Source organism: Tarenaya hassleriana, unplaced genomic scaffold (genome assembly GCF_000463585.1).
Source record: "Tarenaya hassleriana unplaced genomic scaffold, ASM46358v1 Cleome8, whole genome shotgun sequence".
NCBI lineage: Eukaryota > Viridiplantae > Streptophyta > Magnoliopsida > Brassicales > Cleomaceae > Tarenaya > Tarenaya hassleriana.
The window spans coordinates 2,044,368-2,058,636 of record NW_010970490.1 but is presented as its reverse complement, the minus strand read 5'-3'; the positions used below and the strand labels follow the sequence as shown (position 1 = coordinate 2,058,636).

Below are 14,269 nucleotides of genomic sequence, written 5' to 3'. Positions count from 1 at the left end.
CCCCAAGTTTCTCCCTCGTGTTTCGAAGTTCCAACCCGTAATTACATAAATACCCTTTCCTGATACCGGCCCAAGTTGAACTTAAACGCCCAGGACCAAGTCAGGCAGTCTTAAGTTGGGACCGTGGGCCAAATCTGGGCTTTGTGGAATTGTAATTCGATTTTCATCCGACTCCGGTTGTATGATTTTATTACGTCGAATTAAATTGTCGGACGATATATATATTATTGATATAGAAACGTTTGGAGACTTGTTGGATTTTTCATTATTTAAAATAAAATATTAATATATTTATAGATAGAAAATTAAAATCTCAAAATATTGTATTTAATTAATATAAAATTTTTAAGTTGGAATGATACTTGACGATATAAAAATAAAAAAGCATAATTATGAGAGTGTAATAACATACCCGTAACGTAGAGAGATTAACAACAACAGAGCACCTCACTTGACAATACCAAACTTAACAAACAGACAGAAACGTAAGCAAACGGAACACAGTTGAGTTGCGTAAAGGAAGATTAAACTCTGTCTTGTTATTTTCCGGTCTGAAAAAGCTGGATGACCGAAGCCACCGTCTGAATGAGAGTCAAGATGAGGAGAATGGCGGCGGCGACAGTGGCTGTCCCTTTCCACAGGTCGGAGAAGTAGACGCGACTGAGCATGGCGCAGGACCTGTTGTAAGAGCTTTTGTAGTGATCGTTGAGCGATTTGATTATGTCGGAATAGTATGAGTTTTCCTCCACGACCCCCGAGACGAGCTTGTTCACCATGTCCACTACCGAACCCCCGTACCCCATCCAGTTCTTTATCACTCCTTTTATTTACACACGCATCACACGGAAGATACAAATCGCATTACATAAGTTTAGTTTGCATTAACTGTCCAGTTCTTGTTGATTTTAGATGGCATCAAGCACCATGCATTTTGATTTCTTAGTTGCATGCCATCGGGGTTACTCCGAATGTTTTCATCCTATGTCGGGTATATATGTATAAAGAGGAGGCGAAGTACCTTTCTCGATGAGTAAGTCGACGTCTTTTTCTGTGTCGATGAGGAAATCCAAGAATGAGACGTAGTTGCAGACGTACGATGTGTATGGGTAGTGGCACTGCTCGAACGCCATCACGTTCCTCAGTTCGATCTCCAGACTGTCCTGTGCGAAGAAAGTAGGTATTTTCAGGCGACCCCTTTCGAACTTGACTTCCAATGATAACTCATTGTCTATTGCCTCAAACTTTACTCCTGCGCTGTCTAACTTCTCGGCCGTGCACATATGACTGATGGTTGCGTCTTTCTCATCCGATTTCGGAACCCTTTCGGGAAGCGTCTCCACGCGTGCGCACCGAAGTAAATCTAAAAAATGCTTAAACTCTGTGGCGTCCTTGATCTTACTCTCGACGTTGAAAAATTCCAGGATGAGCTTACGAAATGTTTTTTTCCTATCACCATGGGTTTCCACGAAAGGGTCGAACATTTTGCGGAGAATGAAATAAGGAAGTTGGTTTTCGAGCAAAATGAAATCCTCCCAGATGTTGGTTTGGAGAAAAGGTTGGTTAATAAGAATGTCATCTGTCTTTTTTGTGGCGTCATTATGGCGACCGAGTCTTAAGAGGTATTCTATTATGAAAACTGAGTCGTGGAGGATCATGTCTACGAACTCGCTGGATTCGATCCACTCGGTTGATTCTGCATAGCTCGCCCTTATCAACTTTTCCTCCTCTTGTATCTTTCTCTTGAAACCTTCAACGATTGCTCCCCCATAACGTTGGGCGAACTCCGCTAGATACTTCCGCTTATGGCTCTCCATATTTAGATAGTCCAAGTACCTTAATATAAAGTTTATGCGGTTATTATAAAGAATTGTATATGAGAAAGGCATTGTCACTTCTTCCGAACTCTTAAAGACAGCAAAACGTGAACACTCTAATGCATGGCGACATAAAACCATGGATACATATATGTATATACTGTTAGAATAATCTTGTATTGGAATATTTTATTTTATGTTTAAATAATGTTTTGTTAATAATTTGAAATGGTCAAATTATCAAATCTAAGTCTTAAGGGAAGATGGGTTGATAGGAGACGTATTGGGAGTAGTTAACATTAATTTAGGATAGTTTGTTTTATTTATTTTCTTATTTATACCTCAAAGGTTAATGTACAAATATACATAGAGAGTAATAAAATGATGATAGATAAATGTATACCTTGGATCATCAGAGGAGGATCTTTTGGTGGCTGCTTCAGCTTTTAAAGAATGGTTAAGAGGTCCGAGGAGGAGCATCTGAGGCGTGTAGGCTTCAGGGTTCACCCTTCTCAGCCGGGTTGGCACTCTGTATACGCAACAATATTCGATTGTGAGCTCAGATGTCTTCAAACCCGCCGGTGCCGATGAAGACGGAGGAAGATGGAGGGCTTTACCCAGAAGCTTTGGCTTATTTTTCCCACCATTCACATTGGAGCTCGTACTTGCTTCTTCGATTTCCCCCATGCGATGTACTTGTGCAGATACCTGGCCTGCATTGGCATCACAATTTATGATCATATATTCTCTATTTGATGTTTGATCAGCTCATCGCATCTATTCGGTTCGTTTAAATAACTGTTTGGTTCAGCTACATCTGTAAAATATATATACATGTAACTAAATTTAAACTCGTTTCGCTTCAGTTGGATTACAATCATACAAATTATAATCGACCAATAACCAAACTTGCATATAGTAACCCAAGTTTGGGTGGTCTAGTGGTAAGAGAACATGCAAAGCATGCTCGTATTCTGGGTTCAAATCCAAGCGTGGGGAGAAGCATTCATCTGGACTTCCCCAATCCTCTGGAAGATGTAGTTGGGTCAAAGATCCGGTGAACTTTCGGATTATTCAAAAAAAACTTGGATATAGTATATAAAATAACGTAACTAATTATCAAGCCCGATAAAAAAAAATCGAGACTGCGATGGTGAAAATGCAAGCAAAACAAGGAGATCAAGGATAGGAGAGTATATATAGGTTTCTAGAGATTAAAGAGAAAACGGCCATGTATCTATTCGCCAAATTAACGGAGAGCGCATAATCGACAAAATGAGACGAAAATAAGAATCTTAGCCAACGAAAAAGAGAAACAATGCATTCTATGGTAACAATACACCGCATACTTTGTCGTCAGAAACTGAAATCATCAGCTAAATGCCCAAGAAACCATTCGCGCCAGGACATCGTCATCTCACGAGGAGAACGAGACAGAAAGTGGAATAGATGCCTTGCAAAATCGAGACGTAATGAATAAACCTAACAGAGAAATATAGAATTGATCGAAACCCCCCCACAGAAATTTGACCGCCGCACGTGTAGCCGACGGCGGCGGTTATTTAGCCGCCTCCAGAGGGAGAGATGGACGGAAAAGAATAACAGACTTGCGGAAGCGACGTAGCCGGCGAGGGGGCATCGATCATTACAATCATATTGTTGTTATTATGCATGTGAGAAAGACACGTTGATAAACTAAAAGAGATATGATTACGTACCAGGAATAAGGGAAATGAATCTTATATATGCAATAAAGTCTGATAAGGCTGATGCTGGTTCTGAATTGTTAGGGTTTATATAGATGGAAGATATGGAGCATTTAGGTATATATTAGCGTCGTTTGGCAATTTAATATCTTGGCCGAGTAAAGATTTTCATATAAGCCAACCTGTTAATTGTTTAATTTCAATGACTAATCCAAACCGTTGACCTGAGGTCATCACATAATTTGTTCCAAGTTGCTGACAAGGAACTTGAATTCTACACGTTAATAGTATCCATGAAAGGTTAGACAATATTTTCAGTGAACAAGTTGAACGTGATATTCTCCAAAAGAAAATGGTTGAAAGTTTCGTGGGTGATGTGAGTGAATATTAACTGGAAATAAACTTAAAACTTGTTGTTATAATTCAGCGTATGTAGGAAAGTTTATTTCCCATATTGCTGAAGTATATTACTTAAATAATACGAGGCACTAGTCCATGCCAACTTTAAAATAATTTTGATAGCCAACATGCAACAAAGTTTGGGCTATTGGGCTTTATTTGAAGGCCCGTTAGCAGCTACATTGTGTCCACCCCTCGACTCGAATGACTTGTTATGTTCCTTTCTGAAAAAGCTGGATGACCGAAGCCACCGTCTGAATGAGAGTCAAGAGGAGGAGAATGGTGGCGCCGACAGCGGCTGTCCCCGTCCAAAGGTCGGAGAAGTAGACGCTCCTGAGTTTGGCGAATGACCTGTTCATTGAGTTGTCGTAATGCGACGGATGGGCCGTTTTTCCTCAATCTTCTTCCGCTCGTGTTCCGTGAGGTCGAGGGTCTCCACGAAGAAGCACCTCATGAAATCCGCGAAATGATTGAACTTTGTGTTTTCATTGATCTCAGCTGGGACATCGAAGAACTTCAGGACGAGTTGGCGTAAGGACATGTCACCAGACAACTTCCCTTTGGCCGCCGCGGCATCGTACAGTTTCTCGAGGATGAAGTAAGGGATTTGGTTCTCGAGCAACAAGAGGTCTCGACGAACCGCATGCTCTGAACACGGGTTGTCCATAAGATCATCTCCTGTTACCTATGTCAGATATAATTGAGAATGTTATATATATATACACACACACACACTTATATTTCATATCGTGAATGAATATCTGGTAATGTTTTCTACTCAAATATCTATGGCTACCCGGGCTATTCTTTCCTTCTCCGTCCTTGCATACCCCAAGTACCTTGAGATCCATCCACATGCATGCATCGAGGCCAGTGTCGCAAACGTGTCAAGTTGTCGTGGACCGAAGCGACTGTGTTTGCATTTCAGACACGGGATGGTTCCAGGAGGAAGAAAAGAACAAAGAAAGTCCCAACCAAACATAATAATAACCGTGCAGGCGAAAACGTACGCACACATGTCCGATTCTCAGCATGTAATGACAAATTAAGTATAAAATAAAATATCATCGATCGCTACAATTATTATAGTTATGAACTTGTACGTCTTATCTTTACATTGCATTATATTTAGATAAGAGCCCAATAATATCAATGAAGAGGTTTGTAAGATTTAGAATTAAAAACACGAGACGCCAAAATGTACAAATCTTTTTTGAACAAAAATTACAGAAAGCGGATACCACTTTATTGTGGAGAAGGAACTAAGACAATTTATTACAAAAAGATTGTGTTTTAAATCATTTATATTTCATTCTTACTAAATTGTGGAATATAGAATTATAACCAACTCAGGTACATTTGCAGGTCTCCCGGTTGTTTAAATTTCATTATAAATTGAATAATAATAATAATAATAACGGTCGCATTGCCTTTCGAATCGGAGCGCCGGATCCGGAACCACGATACATAAATTTTAATTTAATATGATATATATTGTTAAGATTACGGAGACAAGTCAAGATTTAGGGCACCACCAAATTTATACAAAATGATGTCGACGTACATCTATGTCCAACATTTTCCTCTCGATGAAATTATTGGATTTTGCATCTGAATGGTCTGTCCACTAATCCACCTTTTTATTTTATTTTTTTGGTAATCATTCACCCTTTTTATTTTGATTGCTAAGATACACGATTGATCTGTGTCTAATTTTATTTCATGTAACATGTCTTTAATATTATCTCAAGTGATTTCAACAGACTAAACGTAGTTTTGTTAAATTATGCTGAGGTTATATAGACCTTGTATATAGTATAGTTTTTGTATATTCATAATCCGGTATGTTTAGACTTTAGGGAACGCATATCATCATCAGTGCGAAGCGTTAAGTTTAAACTAAAGCCCTATCATTAGGCTCTTTTTGACCGCGTCGACGAGACTTAATTAGACATGGACATGCAGGTGTATTATTATTATTATTATTATTATTATTATGATATAATATTCAGTCGGACCAAAAGCAAGATTTGGAGGGTCAGATTTGGTGTGGCCCAAAATGTTACCATTCAGCGAACTTTGGGCAGTATCTGCCCATGGTATAAAATATTGTATTTTCGTCGGCATAGGCAAGTATATGCAATTAAGATTTCTAATTTGCACATTATTTCTAGTTTCCACGAGAATTCCTCAAATCATAGGGCGTAGGAAACTACACTAAGGATTATGCTCTTTTTTAGTAATATAAAATTTTATATAATCTATTACGTATATATGCATGAATTGAACAAAAATGATGAATTCGGAAGAGATTGATTTCAAAAAATTTCCCAAGTTTGGTGGGGAAAGGAAGAGAGAAATGAATGAACGCAAAGGACGAAGGGGACAAGCATATTTAAGGAGCCAAACCAACGCAGGTCCCCCCGTTATGAAATCGACCGCTAAAATAATGCCATTCTCATGTTATATGGTTTTATTATATATGTATACATATACGGATACATATAATATATATAGGCCCCTGTAGATTTAGGGCCACATTTGACTTAAATGTACGGTGCAATTACAATCCCATAATTAAATTGGTTCTGTGTTATTTATCCTAATTATTGTATAAATACGCACACCCTTGCATCACATATCGGAAGTCTCTCCCTTCAGCGCCTATGTCACAACGGCCGTACACGTGGCATGGGCCCACGGGATGATTGAATCATTTTATTTTTATCCGGTCCATCTGTGCAACTCATTAATGCCCATTCTCGTATTAGATTATTTTCTTTTACTAAATTTCAATCGTATTATTGTTACAAATTTATAAAAATATTAATTATCTTTTATATTTTATTTCTCAAATGGTATACATATATATATCGTAAATTTTGTAATATAATTCTTAATATAAGAAAGAATCTAAATAAAATAAAAACTACACTTATCTGTATCATAATAAATGTATAATTCAAAATAAAACTTATATATATGGGATTTAAAATTTAGAAAGGCTTTGCATGAAAAAATTGGCGATTTAACTCGATTCTTTAACTTTGGATTCTTCGTATAGACAATAGAGATGCCGAATGTGTTGTGTATATACACACACACGCACACTATAAAGATGCCATCCGTACGATTACGTTGGTCCAAGAGATCGGGACCATTCGTTTTCTCATGGCAAATGTATTTTCTTTATCGCTATTAATTTTGATTTTGAAAAAAAAAAGAGTGAGGAAAAAGTAAGACTAAGTGGAAACGAGTGGCATGTCCGCCATGTGTCCCCTCCACCTTCACATTTGACGTACAGACATTAAATCCCCGCTTTTTTAATCATCTTTATTTTTATTCCAAAATATCTTCCTTTGTATATTATTACTCCATTGTACATCTATCGACTCTTTTGTTGTAAATAATATTTTTTTTTTGTGTTGCTATTGTTATTGTTATTATTGTTACGGAATGAATTTAAATTCTAATATACACGCACCATAAAATGGGTGTCAATTATAAAATTATATGTTAGTGTGAAATTTTTCGTGTCACGTGTTATATTGCGTGTAGTGTTGTCTTCTTCCCCTCCAAACAGCCGTGTTTCCACTTTCGACTTTGCTATTTGTCGGTCTGCATTATATGAATCTATGGTCAATTACACCCTTTCCCATCAGATTTTCATCCTTCATTTTAAAAAAAAAATGAAATTATAGCCGAGGCAATGCCTCGGGTTTCCCCTTTTGGTTTCTCCTCATGAAATATCATATGCCGATATGTCTTTGCTATATAATCGATTACGGATCAAATCATCATAATTAATTAATTGAATATATGACATGAATAAGATCTAAATCAGGAAAGAGTTGATCAGTTATATCATTCTTTTCTCTGATTTGATACTATAATACAACACGGGAACTGCAATCAGCGCAGCTGTTGAGTCAAAATATCGTTTCAATCGATTATAAGAATCTAAATAAACAATAGCCAGTGGACAATCAATTTGCTTCAAACTTATATATATATATATATACAGAGAGAGAGAGAGAGAGAGAGAGAGAGAGAGTCAGTTGTTCAATGAGTTCGTAGAAAACAGATGGGGCAAAAATATTTAAATGCAAGCAGAGGTTATATTTATTAAGATGTCAATAACAATACCAATAAAGTTGGTTTTTCTAATGGTCCCGAGTGGTAAAAGACTATCAACTGCGACGTCAATGCATTTACACACACATGATATAGATTAACCCGTAACACATTTTTGCTTGTATGTACGTTTTATTTAATGCTAAACACTTAACAACAAGCTTCTTGGCATGGAAGAAGTGTGGTCATTTGATTATAAATGTGATACGGTTTTCTCGATATCTTTTTAAAATTTTTGTTTTCATATATTGAAAGAGGGGCCAAGTCGTGTCTCGTGGTGAAAAAAAAAAAAGAAACGAAAATATTTTTTGTTTGTTTTCTAATTTATTTGACCCATGTGGAAATTCATTATTCGATAATGGCCGACGTGAATTTATTTATACACAAATCTGTATTATGATTTATTTGTACGTAAACGTGATGTGTAAATTAATATTATATATGTTTGCAACGCATGTCGAGATTTTTATAAGCAGAAGATGATTGATATTTACCAAGTCTATCCTGATCCTAGAATTAAATAAAACCACTTACAAAAAGATGCCAATTTATATTTATGACGTAAGGATCATCCAAAGCGCAGAAGACGACAATTCATGTGTTAGAGAGGTGACGCGCAATCACATGCACGAGACGAGAGAGTAAAAGGAAAATTTCAACGAGAACCATGCAATTATTGTTCGAGTTTTGGTGGTTTGCTTTTTGCATCTACGAATACATGTATGTACATCTCTGTATGTATATATTAAATTTTAATTTTTCATATGGGGTAAACTGGATCGCTGAAGTGCTGAACTGTAGTCTGATATATTTGTTCCGTGGACCCCATCCCCCCCTCCCTCCATCACCCAAAAATCAACAAAATAATGGGGAAAAATGTATTTTCATATTATAATGGAGGAATATTAATAGAAACCCACTTCACCTCTATTCTTGTACTCCAATACTCCTCCATCTCTCTCTCTCTCTCTCTCTCAAAATGGAAAAACATATCAACATAGAGAGGAGTGCTCTTCAAGACAATACTTTCCTTGTCAATACGACCTCGGCTTCTTCTTCGTCTTTGTCTCCATCCTCTTCTTGTTCTTCCACTTCGTTTTCTCTCGAAACTTGCACCGTAGACAATTCTAAAGCAAGGGCATCAAGAAAAGCTCCAGACGACAACAATGGCGCCAAGAAACGGCACAAGAACAATGACAATGGTAGTGGTGATAAGCATCCAACGTACAGAGGAGTACGGATGAGAAGCTGGGGCAAGTGGGTGTCGGAGATCAGACAGCCGAGGAAAAAATCAAGAATCTGGCTCGGTACTTACCGGACGGCGGAGATGGCGGCTCGAGCCCACGACGTGGCCGCTTTAGCCATTAAAGGCTCCACGGCTTACCTCAATTTCCCCAAATTGTCCGGAGAGCTTCCCCGTCCGGCGACCACTTCCCCTAAAGACATCCAAGCAGCCGCCGCCAAGGCCGCCGCCACGTGGCACGATCTCACGCCAACTGCTGATGATCGTACGATGGGCAGTGATGATTCGGGGGAATCCGAGACAAGTAGGGCCGAGATATCTGCGGCTCGGTCGTCGAGCAGTTTGGTTTCTTCGGACATGATGACGCGGGATTCGTCGGTGACTTCGTCGGCTTCGAGTGCGGACAAGGACAGCGAAGAGGACACGCTCTTTGACTTGCCGGATCTTTTCACTGACGGGTCGACTCGAAACGACGCGTTTTGCTACTCCTACTCATCCACGTGGCAGCTTTGTGCGGCCGACTCGGTGTTTCGGCTGGAGGAGCCATTCTTATGGCAGAATGACTGAAATACCCCCACACTAACACTACTAAATTCCAAATTCACTTTTTTTTTTTTTGGTTTTTTATTTGGCTTTTGGTGTGAAGAAATGCGGGAATTTTGATTATTTTCCTTTTTAAAAAGGGTGTTTAAAATTAACGTCAATGTAATATATATATATATATATGTATATATATGTGTTGTGGAAGTCGGTCTACCAAAGGGAAGAATACAAAATAAAGACCCGATGTTTGATCTCTCGAATCATATATGTTATTAGATTGTTTCCTTTTTTGCTTTTTGGACCCAAAAATTGTAGAGTTTCATGAATCAGGCCGTAGTTTGACTTTGGAGCAAGAGCATCCCTGCAATTGCAAGACATATAATGCAACGTCTCGTCTTATCCGCTGTCACCACTTTTTCAACCGTTAATTAATTGTAGTTAACTAAGAAAAAAATCTTAAAATAGTAATAGCTAAAGTACATTATCCCATTAATAGATATTTGTTTATTTATTGTTTTCAGTTTAAGCCCTTCTTATAGTAAATTTGGGTTTATTAGACGAACGTATGAAATAATATTTCGAGGAAGCATATATATATGCATTTCACGTTATAGGCTAATGTTTAGACCTAGCAATAGCATGACGGGTTGGTGCCACCACAAAAATGCGTCATACATGGTGTACGCGTTTTGATGAGACTATAATTGCAATTTTGACAGTGAAGGGGGGAGACAAGCTTTTGAGCAAATTCCCCTTTATAAAAAAATATATATATAATTTTGAGGGTTTTGGGAAATAACATGATGACTCACATGGTGATGATGTCTTTGGATCTTTTTTTTTTTTACTAACTTTTACTTTTGTTATTCTCTCTTTCCTTTTATACTTTTTTTAAAATGCGACCTATCTCCTTTAATGTGTACATATATATGAGAGTGACAGTATGTGTATATATATATATATTATAATGTGTCTAGGGATTGCTTTATTCACCATTTCACGAGGCAAAAGATGGACTGTTATGGATTCCGAAAACACATTGGACCCAAATATGAGAGTGACAACATACGATATTACCACAAACAAAGCTAATCTCTTCCTCCATTGGTTTATGAAAAGGATGATAGAATCTTCTGTTCCGTCGGCAAAATTTCTCGATCAAGTTTCGTTTTCAACTGCCCTTTTTTTTCTCCGAATCATTATGGGTTTGGATTTACGTTTTCAAAACTCCGAAAAAGATTGTGTATTTACACTTGTCCTTGAAAATCGGTACAACATTCCCATGTGGATAATCAATCACTTGTAGGCAATTCATCCATGGGCATACGCATTGACATTGTTACTGTTATTGGAGGGCTTGGGATAGTTGAGGCCACTAAGGAATATAGTGGGTGCGTTAGTGATCTCACGATCATTATCGCAACATATATGTGTGTAGAGTAGAGTTTTTCAATGGGATAATGATTTTAAGTGCAGGAGCCTCTCCATATCTAATTGCAAGACATCATTCTCCCCGCCCACTAGCAGCCAAAATGATTAGTAGAAAAGTGTCCATCCGGTATTAGGTACTCCACAAGTACCTAATCATCATTTGTCTTTAATCTCTTTTTCTTTGTTGATTAATTGTAATAATTAATGGGGCCGTAAATGTGTGTGTGTGTATATACATATATATATAACAAATATTTAAGACAGTAACTGATTATGTTGGCATAATTAACAGTTAATTTGCAAAAGCTCAAATATTGGATAAATATATTCTTAACACCCTAACTATTATCCTCTGCATATTTTAACAACTAAATATTATTTTTTTTGTATGTTATAATATCTCAAATTTTAGTATATTTTAATATTTCGATTTTTTAGACGAAAATGTCTAAGATAACATGAGGAAGTTGACTTGTCATAAAATTATTAAAAAAAACAAACAATATCGTAAAAAAAAGTAAAGTTTAAAGTATACATCTAAATAAATAAAAAAAAGATACTAAAATATCTCGTTAATTTTCAATACATCTCTAAAGTGATAATATGTCAATTCCGATCTGTTGCATTGGCAATTTTTATTAGAAATTTGTCAACAAAAAATTAAGATAATAAACATAATCCAAATGAAGTCGAGATACTAAAATGCAAAAATTATTAAAATAAAAATTAAAAATGCACGAATGAGCTTAAAGAGACGCGAGTCATGGGTCTTTCTCTCTACGCATTTCGTAGTCATATTTTATGGGCTTTCTACGCAAAAAAACAAGGGGAAAAGTGATTTATGTTAGAAACATAACTTATCAGATATAACAAGGACGAGTGAGATGACTCGGCTAAAACAACACGTGATCTTTTATCCCTGGGAATAAAGATGGCGAACAAAAAGAAAAGGAAGCGAGGAGAAAGACGAAAAATCAAAAAGCAACACCACTAAACGAAGAACATGTGCGGAGGCTTGAAATCCAGAAACCCATCCATAGCGGAAAACAGAACCAAATCCAGCCATAAAGAACGCAGCCCTAAGTATTGCAACTAATACCCATCAAAAGATCTCAAGAAAAACGTGTAAACTAAATAATCTGACCTTTATCTCTGACGCCAAAGAGCCATACCCTTCACACCGAAAGCGTATTACCCCGTACTCTTCTTCCGTTTCTGCATGAACCACAGAAGAGTTTCTACTAATTACATGAGATCTAAGATTCTAAAACACCTCCATTGATCTGCAAGGAATTCCCTGTGGTTCCAAGTTATTCAAAGATGGAATACCAAATGATATACACCTCCACAAGAGTAAAACCGTTTCAGCAATTCCTCTGTGTGTTTCGTAATGTGGATGTGGAGTTTACTGGCCGGATCCAGACCGGCCTTAACTGTTGTTACCACGTTTTAAAATGGCCTGAAGGGGCTGAGAGTTTCCAGCAAGTCATCGGGCATGAAACTACACAACAACGTGGCTTCATAGTTCAAAGCATTGGCCACTACCCGATGCAGACGCAGCACAGGCATGAAGGACATGCGGTTAAGCAGAACACTGCACCTATTCTGCATCATATGTAGATTGGTTTAACATCATTGTGTCCAAAACTTGCTGAGCATGTTGGGCACTCCTTTTGCCGACTAGCTGTGATCTTTTGCACGCATTGATTGCAGAACAAATGGTAGCACTTTGTGATTACAACCTAGTTCAAGAAGACAAGATCAACATTCACCATTGGCTAATCCATACACGGCAACCAAGATCATTAGAAACAGGTGACACTGGCAGAGAATTTTCAGAGAAAACACCTCTCCCTCTTCATCAAGTGGGCTCAAAAGTTATGCGAGGAACTAAATCAATTGACTAGGAAGAATTAAAGACGATAATTAACAAACAATCTAATAAACAACAAACAAACGTCTGAGCATTCCAGAGAAATCTACAAAGAGTGGCAACAGAACAGTATGTATACCTCTTTTGGGCACACAGAAGGAAATCAATATTCTGACGCACAGATACCAGGACTACACAAACTCTTCAGTCTATGATAGAGTGCATGTCACTTGGCTACCCTCGAACCAGAGTTTCCTTCTGATCTTTGTCAGTCACCAACAGTGCATGTCATTGTCACGCGAAAAGAGCATGATTCCATGGCAGTTATAAGCCATTAGGAAGACATCAGTTAGAATTTCATACGCCCAGTAAGGCGAAAGAGAACCTCTACTTATCGACTGAACTTTGTGATGGTTGGGGGATTTGACACAAGCGTTAAAGGAAAACACATCAGATTAAAAACATAACAAGCATTACCCCTCCCCAAGACTTTCGGACCGTTTTCAATGTGGACTTGTATGGCCACTGTTTTTCCTTGGTCTGAGAAAGTCTATCGTCAAGAACAGAGCATTCAACTCGTTGAGCCTCTAACTTTTGAGACAGCTTCGAATTTTGGAACTGAAGAACTGCAGTACCAAGCTATGAAGAGGAAACAAATCATTAAGGTGCATAACTCCTCTTCCAAATCAGTACCAGGTATAACTTTCAAAGGAAAAAGCAGCAAATGCAATTAACTTTCTGAAGTAAGTGTTTGAGACGCTAAAAACCCATATCAGAGGAGAAGATACAAAACAGCAAGCCAGCAACATCCGAAACGGTTTAGGTGGAAGCGAGGCATGGAAAACAAGCATCAAAATCGAGCTTTTAGTGCCATCATTTTGGCTTTAGGTGTCAATGCAAAATAAGATACGGCAAATTCCACGAAACTCGAAATGGAATAACCGTGCCGCCCAAACCATAAGTTGACGCGGATCAAATAACTCGAAAATTTATAATATTTCGGACTAATTCGATAGGCAAAGACATAGAAGAGACAAATATGTATACGCATGCACAGAGAGATCATGGGAAGAACCTTGTCCTCGGAGGAAGGCCAGAAGAAGGGCCGCTTCTTCACGGCGGCCGC

The 14,269-nt window shown here is 37.8% G+C and overlaps 3 protein-coding genes and 1 long non-coding RNA gene across 7 annotated transcripts; 1 reads left to right on the top strand and 3 right to left on the bottom strand.

Annotated features, from left to right (window-relative positions):
- Positions 1-350: 350 nt before the first annotated feature.
- On the bottom strand, positions 351-3,588 carry LOC104802485 (UPF0481 protein At3g47200). Of its 4 annotated transcripts, none has more exons than XM_010526122.1 (5): positions 3,533-3,588; positions 2,218-2,527; positions 1,248-1,833; positions 1,019-1,160; positions 351-820 (listed from the first exon to the last, which is right to left on the bottom strand). In XM_010526122.1, the coding sequence occupies exons 2-5, from the start codon at positions 2,499-2,501 to the stop codon at positions 540-542; spliced, it is 1,293 nt and encodes a 430-aa protein (XP_010524424.1). In that variant the 5' UTR covers positions 2,502-2,527; positions 3,533-3,588; the 3' UTR covers positions 351-539. The 4 variants fall into 4 exon arrangements, with proteins under 4 accessions (XP_010524424.1, XP_010524423.1, XP_010524421.1 ...); XM_010526121.1 differs by adding an exon at positions 3,164-3,267 and having other exon boundaries at positions 1,019-1,833; positions 3,533-3,570; XM_010526119.1 differs by having other exon boundaries at positions 1,019-1,833.
- A 393-nt stretch (positions 3,589-3,981) lies between these two features.
- Positions 3,982-4,881, bottom strand: LOC104802484. Its single transcript, XM_010526118.1, has 2 exons — positions 4,716-4,881; positions 3,982-4,604 (listed from the first exon to the last, which is right to left on the bottom strand). Exons 1-2 carry the CDS (start codon positions 4,782-4,784, stop codon positions 4,275-4,277), a joined length of 399 nt encoding a protein of 132 aa, XP_010524420.1. The 5' UTR covers positions 4,785-4,881; the 3' UTR covers positions 3,982-4,274.
- Positions 4,882-8,952: 4,071 nt separating this feature from the next.
- On the top strand, positions 8,953-10,096 carry LOC104802483 (ethylene-responsive transcription factor ERF034-like). Its single transcript, XM_010526117.2, has one exon. The coding sequence runs from the start codon at positions 9,033-9,035 to the stop codon at positions 9,861-9,863; it is 831 nt and encodes a 276-aa protein (XP_010524419.1). The 5' UTR covers positions 8,953-9,032; the 3' UTR covers positions 9,864-10,096.
- A 1,776-nt stretch (positions 10,097-11,872) lies between these two features.
- Positions 11,873-14,269, bottom strand: LOC109116187. Its single transcript, XR_002023712.1, has 3 exons — positions 14,219-14,269; positions 13,283-13,782; positions 11,873-13,012 (listed from the first exon to the last, which is right to left on the bottom strand). It is a non-coding gene; the product is annotated as an uncharacterized LOC109116187 (long non-coding RNA).